General features: G+C 36.5%; 1 protein-coding gene across 2 annotated transcripts in view; it reads left to right on the top strand.

The window, feature by feature from the left end:
- Positions 1-12,262: 12,262 nt before the first annotated feature.
- LOC131975420 (golgin subfamily A member 7-like) overlaps positions 12,263-12,466 on the top strand; it is a 39,667-nt gene continuing 39,463 nt past the window's right edge. For both annotated transcript variants that reach the window (XM_059338099.1, XM_059338097.1), the window contains exon 1: positions 12,263-12,414. In XM_059338099.1, the coding sequence (XP_059194082.1) occupies positions 12,406-12,414 (9 nt within the window). In that variant the 5' untranslated portion in view covers positions 12,263-12,405. The remainder of the gene's footprint in view (positions 12,415-12,466) is intronic.

The raw sequence follows: 12,466 nt of genomic DNA, 5'->3' as shown, positions 1-12,466 counted from the left end.
CTACGTTAGCCGATCACATTAGCCGGTCACACATTAGCTGGCCACATTAGCCGGCCACGTTAGCCGATCACATTAGCCGGTCACACATTAGCCGGTCACGTTAGCCATAGGTCAATTAGAAGCTGTATTCCTGACTTGTCGACCAATCAGAGGCTGTGTTTATCACTGTTTGGCAGTTCAGCTTTCAAATCATACATCACACACTAGGAAAAGCAATGGGCTAAAAGGCTTCCATTTTATTTAGAAAATGATTTGCATAATAAAAACCCAGTCGTTTTAGTGTTTATAATTAATTTTTGCCATGCTTGCAGTGTCACCCATCAGATGGCGATGCCACTATGTTGGAACAAAAACATCCAAGAAAACAGGTCGCACATTAGCCGGTCACGTTAATGGTCATGTTAGCCAATCACATTAGCCAGTCGCATTAGCCGGTTGCCGGTCAGTAGCGACGGCACAAAGTGTTGAACTGAGGTCAACTGGAAAGGGGGCCATATTAACCTGCTGGAAAGACGCATATCGTAGACCAGTTTAGGGCAATTAATTTTCCCAAGGGGCCACATGACCAAAACCAAGAAGGTTGCAGGGGCCGGACCAAAACTCTGAACTAAATTCTGCTCAAAATTAATTTAATCGCTTTATAAAATACAGTCAATTATCTGGTTTTGAGCTGCTACTGATAAGAATACATGTAATGATGAGACTGTTAATGTGGAGTAAATCAAATATACCATTAAAAAGTAGTAAATACTCCAATCACTATATCACTTTAACATTTATAACTGTAAATGTCCTTTAGCAACATTCCTATTGGTGTTTTTGTATTATATAGCTTGTTTTTCATGTTTGTACATTTTCAAGGTGTTTAACAATGTTGTGATGCTTTTATTTTGAAAAGGTGCCATCCAGTGTCAAACGGGTGCTTTCATTTTGAAAGGGAGTGACAGGAAATAACCGGTAGAACGGTTAAATGAAAAAACGAACAGTAAAAAATAAGGAGTGCGTAGTAACTATAGTAAAAGTGCTTGTTAGCTCTAGTGCTAATGCTAATGTTTGCTATTTTTTTCAAAATAAAAGCACTGCGGTTGTATTGATTTCTAATTTCTGGATAATCTCACGCGGGCCGGACAAGGACAGCCAACGGGCCGGATGTGGCCCAGGTCTGTTGAGACGCATACATGTAAACTGGGACAAGGACAGAAGTCCGATTAGACGCCAAAATCGATTTTTAAGCCTAGCTTGATTAAACTGTGCATGTAAACACACTGCTTGTGACCCCCCAAACACAATTACTTCTTTCAAAGGCACACAGAAAGAGATGGAGAACAGCAGCACAACAACAATCACCGCAAACGTATTTAAGTGTCACATACAGCACAGAATGCTTTCTGTTGTGAAAGCGGCCCTCCTCTTGATTTGCCCACAACGCCTCGTACAGTGTTGGAAAGAGCAAGGGCAACTCCCACACAAATAAGAGCGTGACTTGCAAAAATATGTGCACATAAATTGTTGCAGACAGCACGCACACCCCCATCACAGGAGATGCTGCACGACTCCACACATGAAACATGAGAGCTCCAGTCTTGTTCCTTCCAACGCTGCCACACATTTAGTGCAGACAAAGACTGATTGATCGAACATTTTCTGTTTCACAACCTGTGTCAACTGGTGAACATAATGCATGGTGCCAGTTTTGTGGATACATGAGAGTTATGAATTAGCCAGCTGATCTTTTGTTGGCACATATAAAGTGAATAAGCTCTCGTTCTTGTACAGGACTTTGGCAAAACTGTTCCATTCTTATTTCTTTATTTCATGATAAATTATGTAAAATCTGAGGTACTATTCCCACTTTGTTCTGCAAAACCAGTGGAGCAATTACAATGTGTCTTTGTACAAAAAACAGCAGTACATTCATCAAACATTCAGCTCTGTAGAGGCAAAATGGTCGGCTAAAAAAAAAATTAATTGCAACAAGAAGAGATGGTTGGTGGAAGATTGTATTGCCAAAACAGGCTTATTATGACAAACCAAAGTTCTTGCTATGCCTGTAATTTACTAAACATGCAAAGAAACTCCCATGTCTCTATTAATGACAGTCTGCAAGATGTGCAGTCATGTTACCTGCTGCAGGGAACGACTGGACATTTTAAATGGAAGTGAAAGAGACAGTACAAACAAGACATTTGTGTTACTGATCAAACAGTGAATGGGAAAATACAGCTTTTGATTAAGGATATGTTTTTCATAGGGGAATCACATTTAGCACAAAGTCTGCTTTGTTTAATGGGGTAAGTGTGTTGCCATAGGCGACAACATTTATGCACAACATCTGTGTGTATCTAACCAATCAGCACCACATGATTGTTTGGTCTCTTCCTTGAGATGCGCTGCCAAGCTTCTCATTTCTCTATTCTCCTTTCAACTAATTGCAGCATAACTTCCGCTGTAAGATTAGTTCTGTCCTGCAGCACATTCGTTTACACTGTAAACTTCAAATGCAATATTTATATTGTAAGCATGTGTCCAGACCAACAACTGTCCCTCTAAATGTATTTATATTGTTAAGTCTCTTAAGCAACAAGGTTTATTTCTATTGCATTGGAAAGTTAGCCAAGCAGAACTCACAGCTTTAAGCCTGCAGGTGGTGAGTGTTAGCTTTTTAAACTACTGAAGCACCAACCAGAAAGCTATAAATAAAAAGTCCGTCAACTAGCTTCAACCATATCTTGTGATCTTTCCTTAGCAGTTTGCATTTACATATTAACTGAGGAATTTACTCATTTCTTTCTTCTTCTTTTTCTTCTTTTTTTTGTACACTACTTTTTCCAAAGTCATGTTCCAAGGCTTTTATGCTCATCTGGCACATTGACATGACATGAAATATAAATATTGTTTTTCTTTCATGTTTATTTTTCCAATATGCAAAAGTATCCCAAAATGATTTCCCAGATCAAATCAATGTGATATTTTGGTAATGTTTTATAAGATGGTTTGCAAAGAAAAGACAGATTTGACAGTTATTTATTATTATTATTTATTAATTATTATATTATTACTCTAGTAAAGTCTTTTATCACTAATTATTGGGATTATAGAAATATACTGTACATAATCTATTTAAACAAATATTTTGCACTTCTATAATTCAGATGTTTCAGGAGAAAAACTATGTAATTTTGGAACAAATTACAAACAGAATGAGACAGGTTATAGTTTGTACATTTCCAATTAATCAATTTTAATAATGTATACAGTGACGTAATGACATGGCTCTTGTATTTTTATATTTTATTGCTTGAAGTATGCCTAGGTTGTTGTTTTTATTTAATTGTGTTGTTATTGTCTCTGTGTGTAATGCTGCTGCTTTTTTTTAATAAAAGCCTCCTTCATATAATAGCCTGCCCCTATTATTAGCCGGGTCCCAAACTGATTTTTTATTAATAGAAGCCAGACGACTTACCCTAACCACTGCTCACATAATCCTAACCCTCAACCGAGGGGTGGGCAACCTGAGGCTCTGGAGCCACATGTGGCTCTTCAGGCCGTCTGCAGCGGCTCCCTGCGTGTGTGACAAAATAATTATACGAAATAAATACTGATTTCTTTACATTTTTATTTTTATTTATCATTGCCGTCGGTCCATTGGAATTTGTATTCTTCAACTGTAAAAATGTGCAGCTAATATGCGGCATGGCATTATAAAGCCAACTAAAATGTGCATCATAGCTTACGAAACTTACGAAAGTCTACGGCCCGGTGCCTTAACCTCTAAATTTTGTTAACTATGAGTCTAGTTTTGAGTTTTTCTAGCTAGATGAGCTTTAGATTCCAAATTTTCTGAGATATTTCCTCGGTGTCCAGCCTCTTATTGGCACTTTGGCCTTCGCTGCATTCTTCATATTGATAAATGTTCATTATGGCCTATTAGTCATGTTGTTGGGCTCATTTAAACTTAGTTTGGCTGTTTTATCTTTAATTTTAGGCTCAAAATAAGTTTGCGGCTCCATTACAATATTTTTTCTCTTTTTTTGGCCAACAATGGCTCTTTTGTTAGTCAAGGTTGCAGACCCCTGCCTTAACCCAACCGAACCTTAACCACGGAACCAAAAATCACCTTTTCCCATATCGGTACTCAGCCTTTGTTTCCAGTGTACAAAACATCCCAAGTCAACTGTCCTTCAGTCTGAAATGTTTCCAAAAGATTGCCTCAATTACCAACACACACTCACAGAACTGGAAATGACTTTCTAAGTGTGAATGTCTTGGCTGCTCCTTTTGTTAGGGAAGGTTTTGCTCGTTGATCGGTGGAGGAATGCCCAGCTGCAAAGATTTCTGCTTGTTAACTTGGACATTTGGGTACATGGGTCTTAAATGAGCAGCAGAGTTATGTGTGTTATAAGCACTCTCACACACAGCACTATAAAACTGTCGTGGTTTAACGGGATGATTAATGCCTCTCAGACTGCTGAATGAAATATGAGGTAATCTGACTCCTCCATCCCAGTCAAAACATGCCCAACATGAGGGCAACCCACATCCTGCTACAATGAATAGAGAGCTTTTGCCATTCTGTGTCGTTTTTTGTACCAAAAAATAACATTAGCACATTTTTTTGACAACAAAACAAAGATCCTAATATTAATTTCTGCTGCAAAGGTTGTGTGTGTGCGTGTACACTATGCCATGTATATTCTGTCTTCAAACATTTGTATTTCTTCAAGGGCCAGTGGAACAGAGTGGCTAAGGAGGAGGGAAAAACTACACTGCAAAAAAGCCAACTTGTATTTTTTGGCCTAAAACAGTGATTTAAGTTGGTAAAACTTGGAAATATAAATTATTGACATTTAGGGCAATAATGTAAGTTAGCACAACAAAGGAAGCCAGTTGTCTGCTCAAAAACAAGTTGGTGAGTTGTTGTTACTTATATCTTTAAGTTGGGGTTCACAACAAGGGACAATAGTTCTGATAACTCTTATTTCTTTGTTGGGAAATGCGGGAAAGCGGTGAAATGCGGTCATTAGTGAAAGCTAGCGGCTAACTGATGCTAGCGGCGCTGCTTGTTACAGCTACAAGAGTAGCCATTAGCGTATCAATGCTAACTCAAAATTGTGGTCGCAACATTAGCTGACATTTTATATATCGGCGTTACAATCGTGCCAGAGAAATTCAGAGTTGAGCAAACTTAAAAACAAAACTTAAAATATTTCGTTTAATTGTCCAACTTAAAATTTTATCGAAGTTTGTTGCCTTGAGATTTTGAGTTCACCCAACTTCTCTTTTTTTTTGCAGTGTAGTACCTACAGGAAACGGTGACTTAACCAAGGGACTTAACAGCACCAAACTGATAAAAGACACCCTAAACAGGATATTAAACAGCTAATAAACATTTAGAGGCATGTATGTTTCCCTTTAAATCCTTCCCAGGCATCTTGAGGAAAGTGATTGTTTGAATTTCCACGGTCTGTTGAATGCATGCTGTCGACCACAACTGATGCAAGCGAGTCTTATGGAGGTGAGGTAATAACATCATGTCATTAGACTGGTAATGTGGGGTGGCATGGGGCACTCCTGACTGATGCACATAAACCATGTGTGACTGAGGCATTCATGCATGAAATGCAGCAAATTTCTCAATTCTTTTAATTTATACGTGTTTTTGAAGATTGTCCCAGCTCATTATAGTTCATGTTAAAAGCCTAAATTATAAGATTAAATCATTAACCCGGAGTTAATTTGCCTGTTGTCTATGGTGGTTAATGTGGTCGTCGATAAATGCCAATGACTAAATAATTATGTGGGCAGGTGCTGGGATTTCTGGCTTTCATTTACCAGCCTGGTTGGAACAAAAAGTCCACTCTGGAATTTGAACACACTCCTCCACACACTGACAGGCTCAACGCCTCAGCAGAGGAGGCTGGTTATGGAGATTAAAATGACTTCATCACCAATAAATAAAGAAATACTTTATTAAATGCAGGAATATACCAATTAGATGGCCATTATTGAATGAGATGATAAATGAAAGGTATTGAAAGCTAATTCTGAAATTAATCATAATTAAAAGCATAATAAAAATAAAATATAAAAAATATAAAAGCATATATTTTTGTGTCTATATGTTGTACTTCAGTCTAAAGTAGTAGCATAAATAAATTGAGAAAGAATATATAAATAAATACAAAAAAATAGAACTGTTGCAACACAAACATAAATAAATGTAAATGTAAATCAATGTAAAAAAAAAGAAAGCTGGAGACAAATCCAACATACCCTGTAAAAAAATAAATAAATTTGTTTTTACGGTAAAAATCCAGCAGCTGTGGTTGCCACAAGTTTACTGTAATAAATACGGTGCAACTATTTCTAATATTACGGTAAAATCATATTCGAACTGTTGATTTCTTGTTTAAGATTGCCATTTTATTCCATATTTTACCATAAAAAATAAAAAGTTTTTCCATTAAAAGAACCACTGTTTTGCCATATAATTGACCAGAAAATACTTTATAAATGCAGCATAAATTAAAGATTTTACCATTAAATATTACAGTATATTTCTGTTAGAGATATGATGTTTACTACATTTAACAGTTTGAAAAAGTATTTTTACAAGTGTATTTTACAGTAGAGTAATGTATTTAAAAAAAAATAAAAAAATAAAAATACTGTTTTGGCTGATGTATACATTTACAGTGTTTCATTGTAAATTAAACTAAATTAACCCATTTATCATTTTACAGTCTTTTACTGTCATGGTTTAGCAGTTTTTCACCCTAAAATCTACAGACATTTATTACAGTGTATGTTTATTTATGCATTGAATTATTTACTACTGTATTGATTTTAGCATTTATTTTTTAATGAATAATTACAAAATGATATTGGTATTTCTGTATATATTTCAGCATTTATTATTACATTTATTCAGCTATTTCTGTATTCATGAATTTCATTTTTTGTCCTTCCTGAGTAATGGAGTGCAGTAATTGATGATAAACAAGCTTTTAAAAAATATAGATTAAATTAATAATAATCCCTGGTTTAATTTCTCACTTGAAAATGTGCATTTTATTGTTCAGTCAGATGCACTGTAAAAAATAATCTGTTTAATTTACGGTAAAATACCGGCAGCTGTGGTTGCCAGAACTTCACCGTAAAAATTACAGTGAGTGGGTTTTCTATATTCTAAATTTAAATGTAAATATCAGCAAAAACTGTAATTTAGACCGAATAATCCTGTTATTTTTCAGGTAATTGTGTCATCCATTCACACATTATGGTATTTCTCCATTAATTTCACATGAAAATGTTATATTTTTACAGCAAAACTGTGCGTTTCTTCCAGTTTATGACAGAAAAAAAGGAAGTTTTGTGCTATTCTTGTGGCTGTGGTTCCTATAGTCTGCCAATAGAGGTCAGTGAAAGGTGCCACAGGTTCCTTGATACCTCTTTATAATGTGAATGTAGTAAAATAGCCTGAAACAAATGGGCACGCTGGCTGCTGTCAGAACCAGCTCAGCACTATTTCTACTTGGCTGCTGTGCGTGTTCTCAGAGAAGCTTTGGGGCAGAGAGTACATTAAAAGGGATATAAGGATTTCACATAGCAGCACAAGAAACAGCTATAATTTTGGGTCAAGGACGTGAATATGGCAGCACATACCAATCGTAGATCTTTAGTTGTTAGTCAATTGCCATAAATCTCAGTTTAAAAGGAACCAGCTTGTGCCTGGATGAACTCCTGTATGGGCTCCAGCCAAAGCATGAAAAGCCTCAACGTGATGTGGATCGCTTCAAAATGAGAAGTGGGAATAGGAAGGCCAGCATGCATAATTAGTGACTTGAGGAAACAGTTTACCCAAAGGTGAAACTACACTGCAAGAAAGCCAACTTGTATTTTTTGGCCTAAAACAGTGATTTAAGTTGGTAAAACTTGCAAATATAAATTATTGACATTTAGGGCAATAATGTAAGTTAGCACAACAAAGGAAGCCAGTTGTCTGCTCAAAAACAAGTTGGTGAGTTGTTGTTACTTATATCTTTAAGTTGGGGTTCACAACAAGGGACAATAGTTCTGATAACTCTTATTTCTTTGTTGGGAAATGAGGTCATTAGCGAAAGCTAGCGGCTAACTGATGCTAGCGGCTAACCGATGCTAGCGGCTAACTGATGCTAGCAGCTAACTGATGCTAGCGGCTAACTGATGCTAGCAGCTAACTGATGCTAGCGGCTAACTGACGCTAGCGGCTTTCTGATGCTAGCGGCGCTGCTTGTTACAGCTACAAGAGTAGCCATTAGCGTATCAATGCTAACTCAACATTGTGGTCGCAACATTAGCTGACATTTCATAGCGGCGTTACAATCGTGCCAGAGAAATTCAGAGTTGAGCAAACTCAAAAACAAAACTTCAAATATTTAGTTTAATTGTCCAACTTAAAATTTTATCGAAGTTTCTTGCCTTGAAATTTTGAGTTCACCCAACTTTTCTTTTTTTGCAGTGTAGGGGAGACAATCACAGGGAAAGGCAAGTGACCTGAAACAAGAGGAGAGTTACTATTTCAAAATAAAAAAAGGAAATAACAAGACCAGAAGACAAAATAAAACACCACGTCACCGCAGTGTGACACAAATATGATCTGTTATTCTGTCTCTTATTCTGTCTCTGTGGACGTGGGTCGCTGTCTGTGTGTGTCCTCTCTGTGCATGCAAGATGCTTTGCTACAATGATCATGTGCTAATATTGTTTTTAAATTATGATTAAACTAAATACATTTACTGCATCTGCATAAACTTCCTCTGCCCTATTTAGAGTAAGATTCTATCACCACAAAAATATATTTTTTATGTTTTATTGTTTTGTTGCTAAATCTGTGTCTCCAGTAATATCTCTGCAGGTCTTATCAAGGCAGGAGTTTGTGTTTTGAAAGTTTTGTTAACAGGTCACAGACATGATGTGCTGAGCAGAAAGATAGCTGTCTTCTCTGCTTGGTGACATGACGTGTCCACGTGTTGATTAAACTGACAAATCAGCGGATCGAATGGCGGCACCTTCTGGAAGAGATCAATCTACATTCTTAGTAAAACTTTTGTTAGGCTATAAAACTGGGTTTTAGTCCAGACTTCATGAACTGACCAGCCTAATTTCATATCAGGGACGTGTAGATTGAAGCTCAACATTCAACTACATTCTTTCTCCAGAATAACATACTGCACCTTTAATTTGTCTCTGTAGCTTTGGCGAAAAATGCTCAACGCTTGAGTCAAGATGTGAGTAATTATCGTAAATCACAGGCGCTTCAGGCTGAGGCACCAAAACTAAAAATTACAAGAAAAATATGAAAATGTAATTGAGCAGATTTTCCTTCTCAGACTGTGGTTAACCTCTACGCCAAATTTATTGGCCAGTTTTATTGGCCAATTTTATTCCACTTTTTTAGTTTGAGAGTGCATGTTTTTATTTTTGCACCATTAGTAAACACCTAGCCTTCCATTTTTGTTTACCACATCCACCGAAATATGGAATACCTGTTATCATATACTGGATAAAGAGTGAAATTTACTTAGCAGAATGATCCAGCTGTGGTTTCTCCATAATAATAGCAAACTGGGGCAGAGGTGGTGATCTAGGGAGGATGTAGTGTTTCCATTAGAGAGCTACTTTAGCCAGAGCGACCTGAGCAGCAGTAAAACTATTGTCGTGGGCTATTAACCAGCAGGGCTTGTAAAGGAACGGCACAAATGGTGCTCATTAGTGGTCTCTCCCACACCAGCATCACAGAGGAGAGGGGCTCTAAAGGCCCGCCCCCTTGCCAGGAGACAAACAAGCCTAATGCAGGAGCAATAGTTAGACTTTTACATTTATACAGATCCACTAATTACACCCTAAAAGCCAGAATCAGGCCTCGTGATGCATGGGATGACTGTGCAGTGGCGGACTCAGACTGTTAGAAGGGCAGGGGCGAAAAAATAAAAAGGGCCCATTCTGCACAACATGGAGCCCACCAGCACGAACAATTATGATGCATCATGTATGATGAAATATTAGCATTAAGTTAAAAGGAGATCCAGATCAAAGTAATTAATGATATGGTACTGACAATTAAAAGTATCGAACCAAACCATCTAAATTTTTAAGTAAAATGCATCTATTTTGTGCATTTTGAGAGCTAAATGAGACATTATTCACAGTTGGGTGATACCGTATTATAGAGGGCACATCATCATAATTTATTGTATAAAGGGGCACCCTAGAGGGCAATCAATACGTTTTTTCATGTGTAAAGGGCAGCCGAAAAGGAACTTTCTCTTATTTTCACCACTCTAGAGGGCACTTTCGTGCGCTTTTTCAACCACGGAGGCACCAAACAGGAAAAAGGGCTCTAGAAGGGCTCTCATTAAGACACGTTATCAAATTTTCTTGCACTAGAGGGCACATCATCATAATCATGATGACCTGAGTCCGCCACTGTGAGTGTGAAAACCCATTCCTCACGGGCAAGTCATTCACATCTCAAAACAGAACAGCAGCTCTGGCAGGATGTGGAAATGTATCTTAACTTTGCCAAAGTTGTTATACAGTGGCTCTAATGGCATAAGGTGAAGCTAGTTTTTCTGCTATAGCTGTCCAATTTAAAACCAGAGCCGGCCCAAGGCATAAGCGAACTAACCAATTGCCCAAGAGCAAATAACAAAGATATGTATATATTTTGTTTAATATTTTGCATGTATGAGTGATGATTTATATATGATCAAAGATATATTATATATTATTCTACAAAAACAGTTTTAATTTTTAACAATGTCACAAAAAAGGACATATCGTTTAGTAGTTTAGTAGCAGAGAAAAGAAAGAGGAAGAGGAGAAAAAACGGCAAGATAGGTATGTTTGCATGTCTTGGTAATGGAATATTTATCAAAAAGATTTGTGTAGCTGTTAATAGCAAATTAGCTAGCTAGTTAAAAACGAGAGAAATGCATCTTTTAACTGGCCGGTTAAATTGCTTCATATTTTATGCTATTTAACGTGTTTGTATTTGAGTAATACTGAGCTTAACTTTGTGTTGATTCTGGGAGTTGGCCCTGTATATTTCTGCTTTTTCTTTGGGCTTCAAAATAAAGTTTTTGCTAATGTTTGATAGCAAACATTAATTAAAATGTCACATTGTTTGCCAGTACGTGCAGTGCTAGCAATATGTTTTTGAATCCGGCTACTAGTTATAGTTTGAGATTTGTTGTTTGCACAAATTGTTTGCTGCAGAGCATGGTGATTTATTCTGAATAAAATAAAGGGGCCCAAAATGTAATTTTGCTTGGGGCCCCATGAAGGCTTGGGCCGGCTCTGCGAAAAACATACCTCTCTGGAAGGTCCCAAATTATTATTATTTTTTTTCATATATATCTTTATTGGGTTGTCAAGACATAATATGTATTTCAATAAGGATACATTTCACCCATTTCCACCCCTTTTAGAACGCCCCCACCCCAAACTAGAGAATCAAATTCACATAAAATAAGCAAAATACAACAAATAGTACTGATAATGAGCAATTAGTGCAATTTTTATATCATTATTTCTCTGAAAGAAAGCAAAATTGAAATCTACAACTTTGTCACAAGATAGAACAGACATCAAGGAGTTCATTTTTAATTATAACCCATAAGAACCCATGGTGACACCTGTGTAACAAACATGTTAAATCTTCTATTTTTTGTTACTAGGCTAAGTTTAAACCCATTTAACAATTCTAATCTGTTAATAGTTTGTCCTGTATTGCATTTAACTTGTTTTGACCATATTTCCTGAACAAATTAAAGTCACAATTTTGATAAACAAAAAGACACATGGTTATTTGTATTTATTTATTATCGATTTATTATTATAATGCTACTTAAAAACAAATCTAAAAAATAATTTGTTGTTAAACAGAACTAATAATGTCACAATTTTGATAGACGTTGTGGAGATGCAGAGAAAAAGGCAAATTTGTTTCTAGTTTTTTTTTAATTTTAAAATATGAAATATTATAAACATAAATATTATAAACATAAATACAATAAGCGCCCAATGTAATGTTTATGTCACATCACAGATCTTTGACATTTAGGGATAGTGTTTTTGAAAACACATCAGAAATGGTGGTATATCCCCCATAACTTTCCTTTAAGGATAACTGGGTCTGGGTTCTTATGGGTTAAATCAATTTCGACCAAAAATGTAGTTGCTGCAGTTAAACATTGTCATGCAGTATATATGACTCTGAATCTGAAAAGCTTTGGGATTTTCTTAACCGTGTTTTACAAGCGGAACTAATGGTATAACACTAAAGTTCCCCCACGGAACGTTTATTTTGTAGTACATGCTAAATGCTGCTAGCGGAAGAAAAATATAGAAATCTTATTCACCATGGCCGAGGTAAGCGAACGACAATTAACATGTTTATTATTTTTGTAACGTTGCGTTAAGG

Source organism: Centropristis striata, chromosome 7, assembly GCF_030273125.1.
Source record: "Centropristis striata isolate RG_2023a ecotype Rhode Island chromosome 7, C.striata_1.0, whole genome shotgun sequence".
In the NCBI taxonomy this organism is placed as follows: domain Eukaryota; kingdom Metazoa; phylum Chordata; class Actinopteri; order Perciformes; family Serranidae; genus Centropristis; species Centropristis striata.
This window is presented reverse-complemented; position numbering and strand designations above follow the sequence as displayed.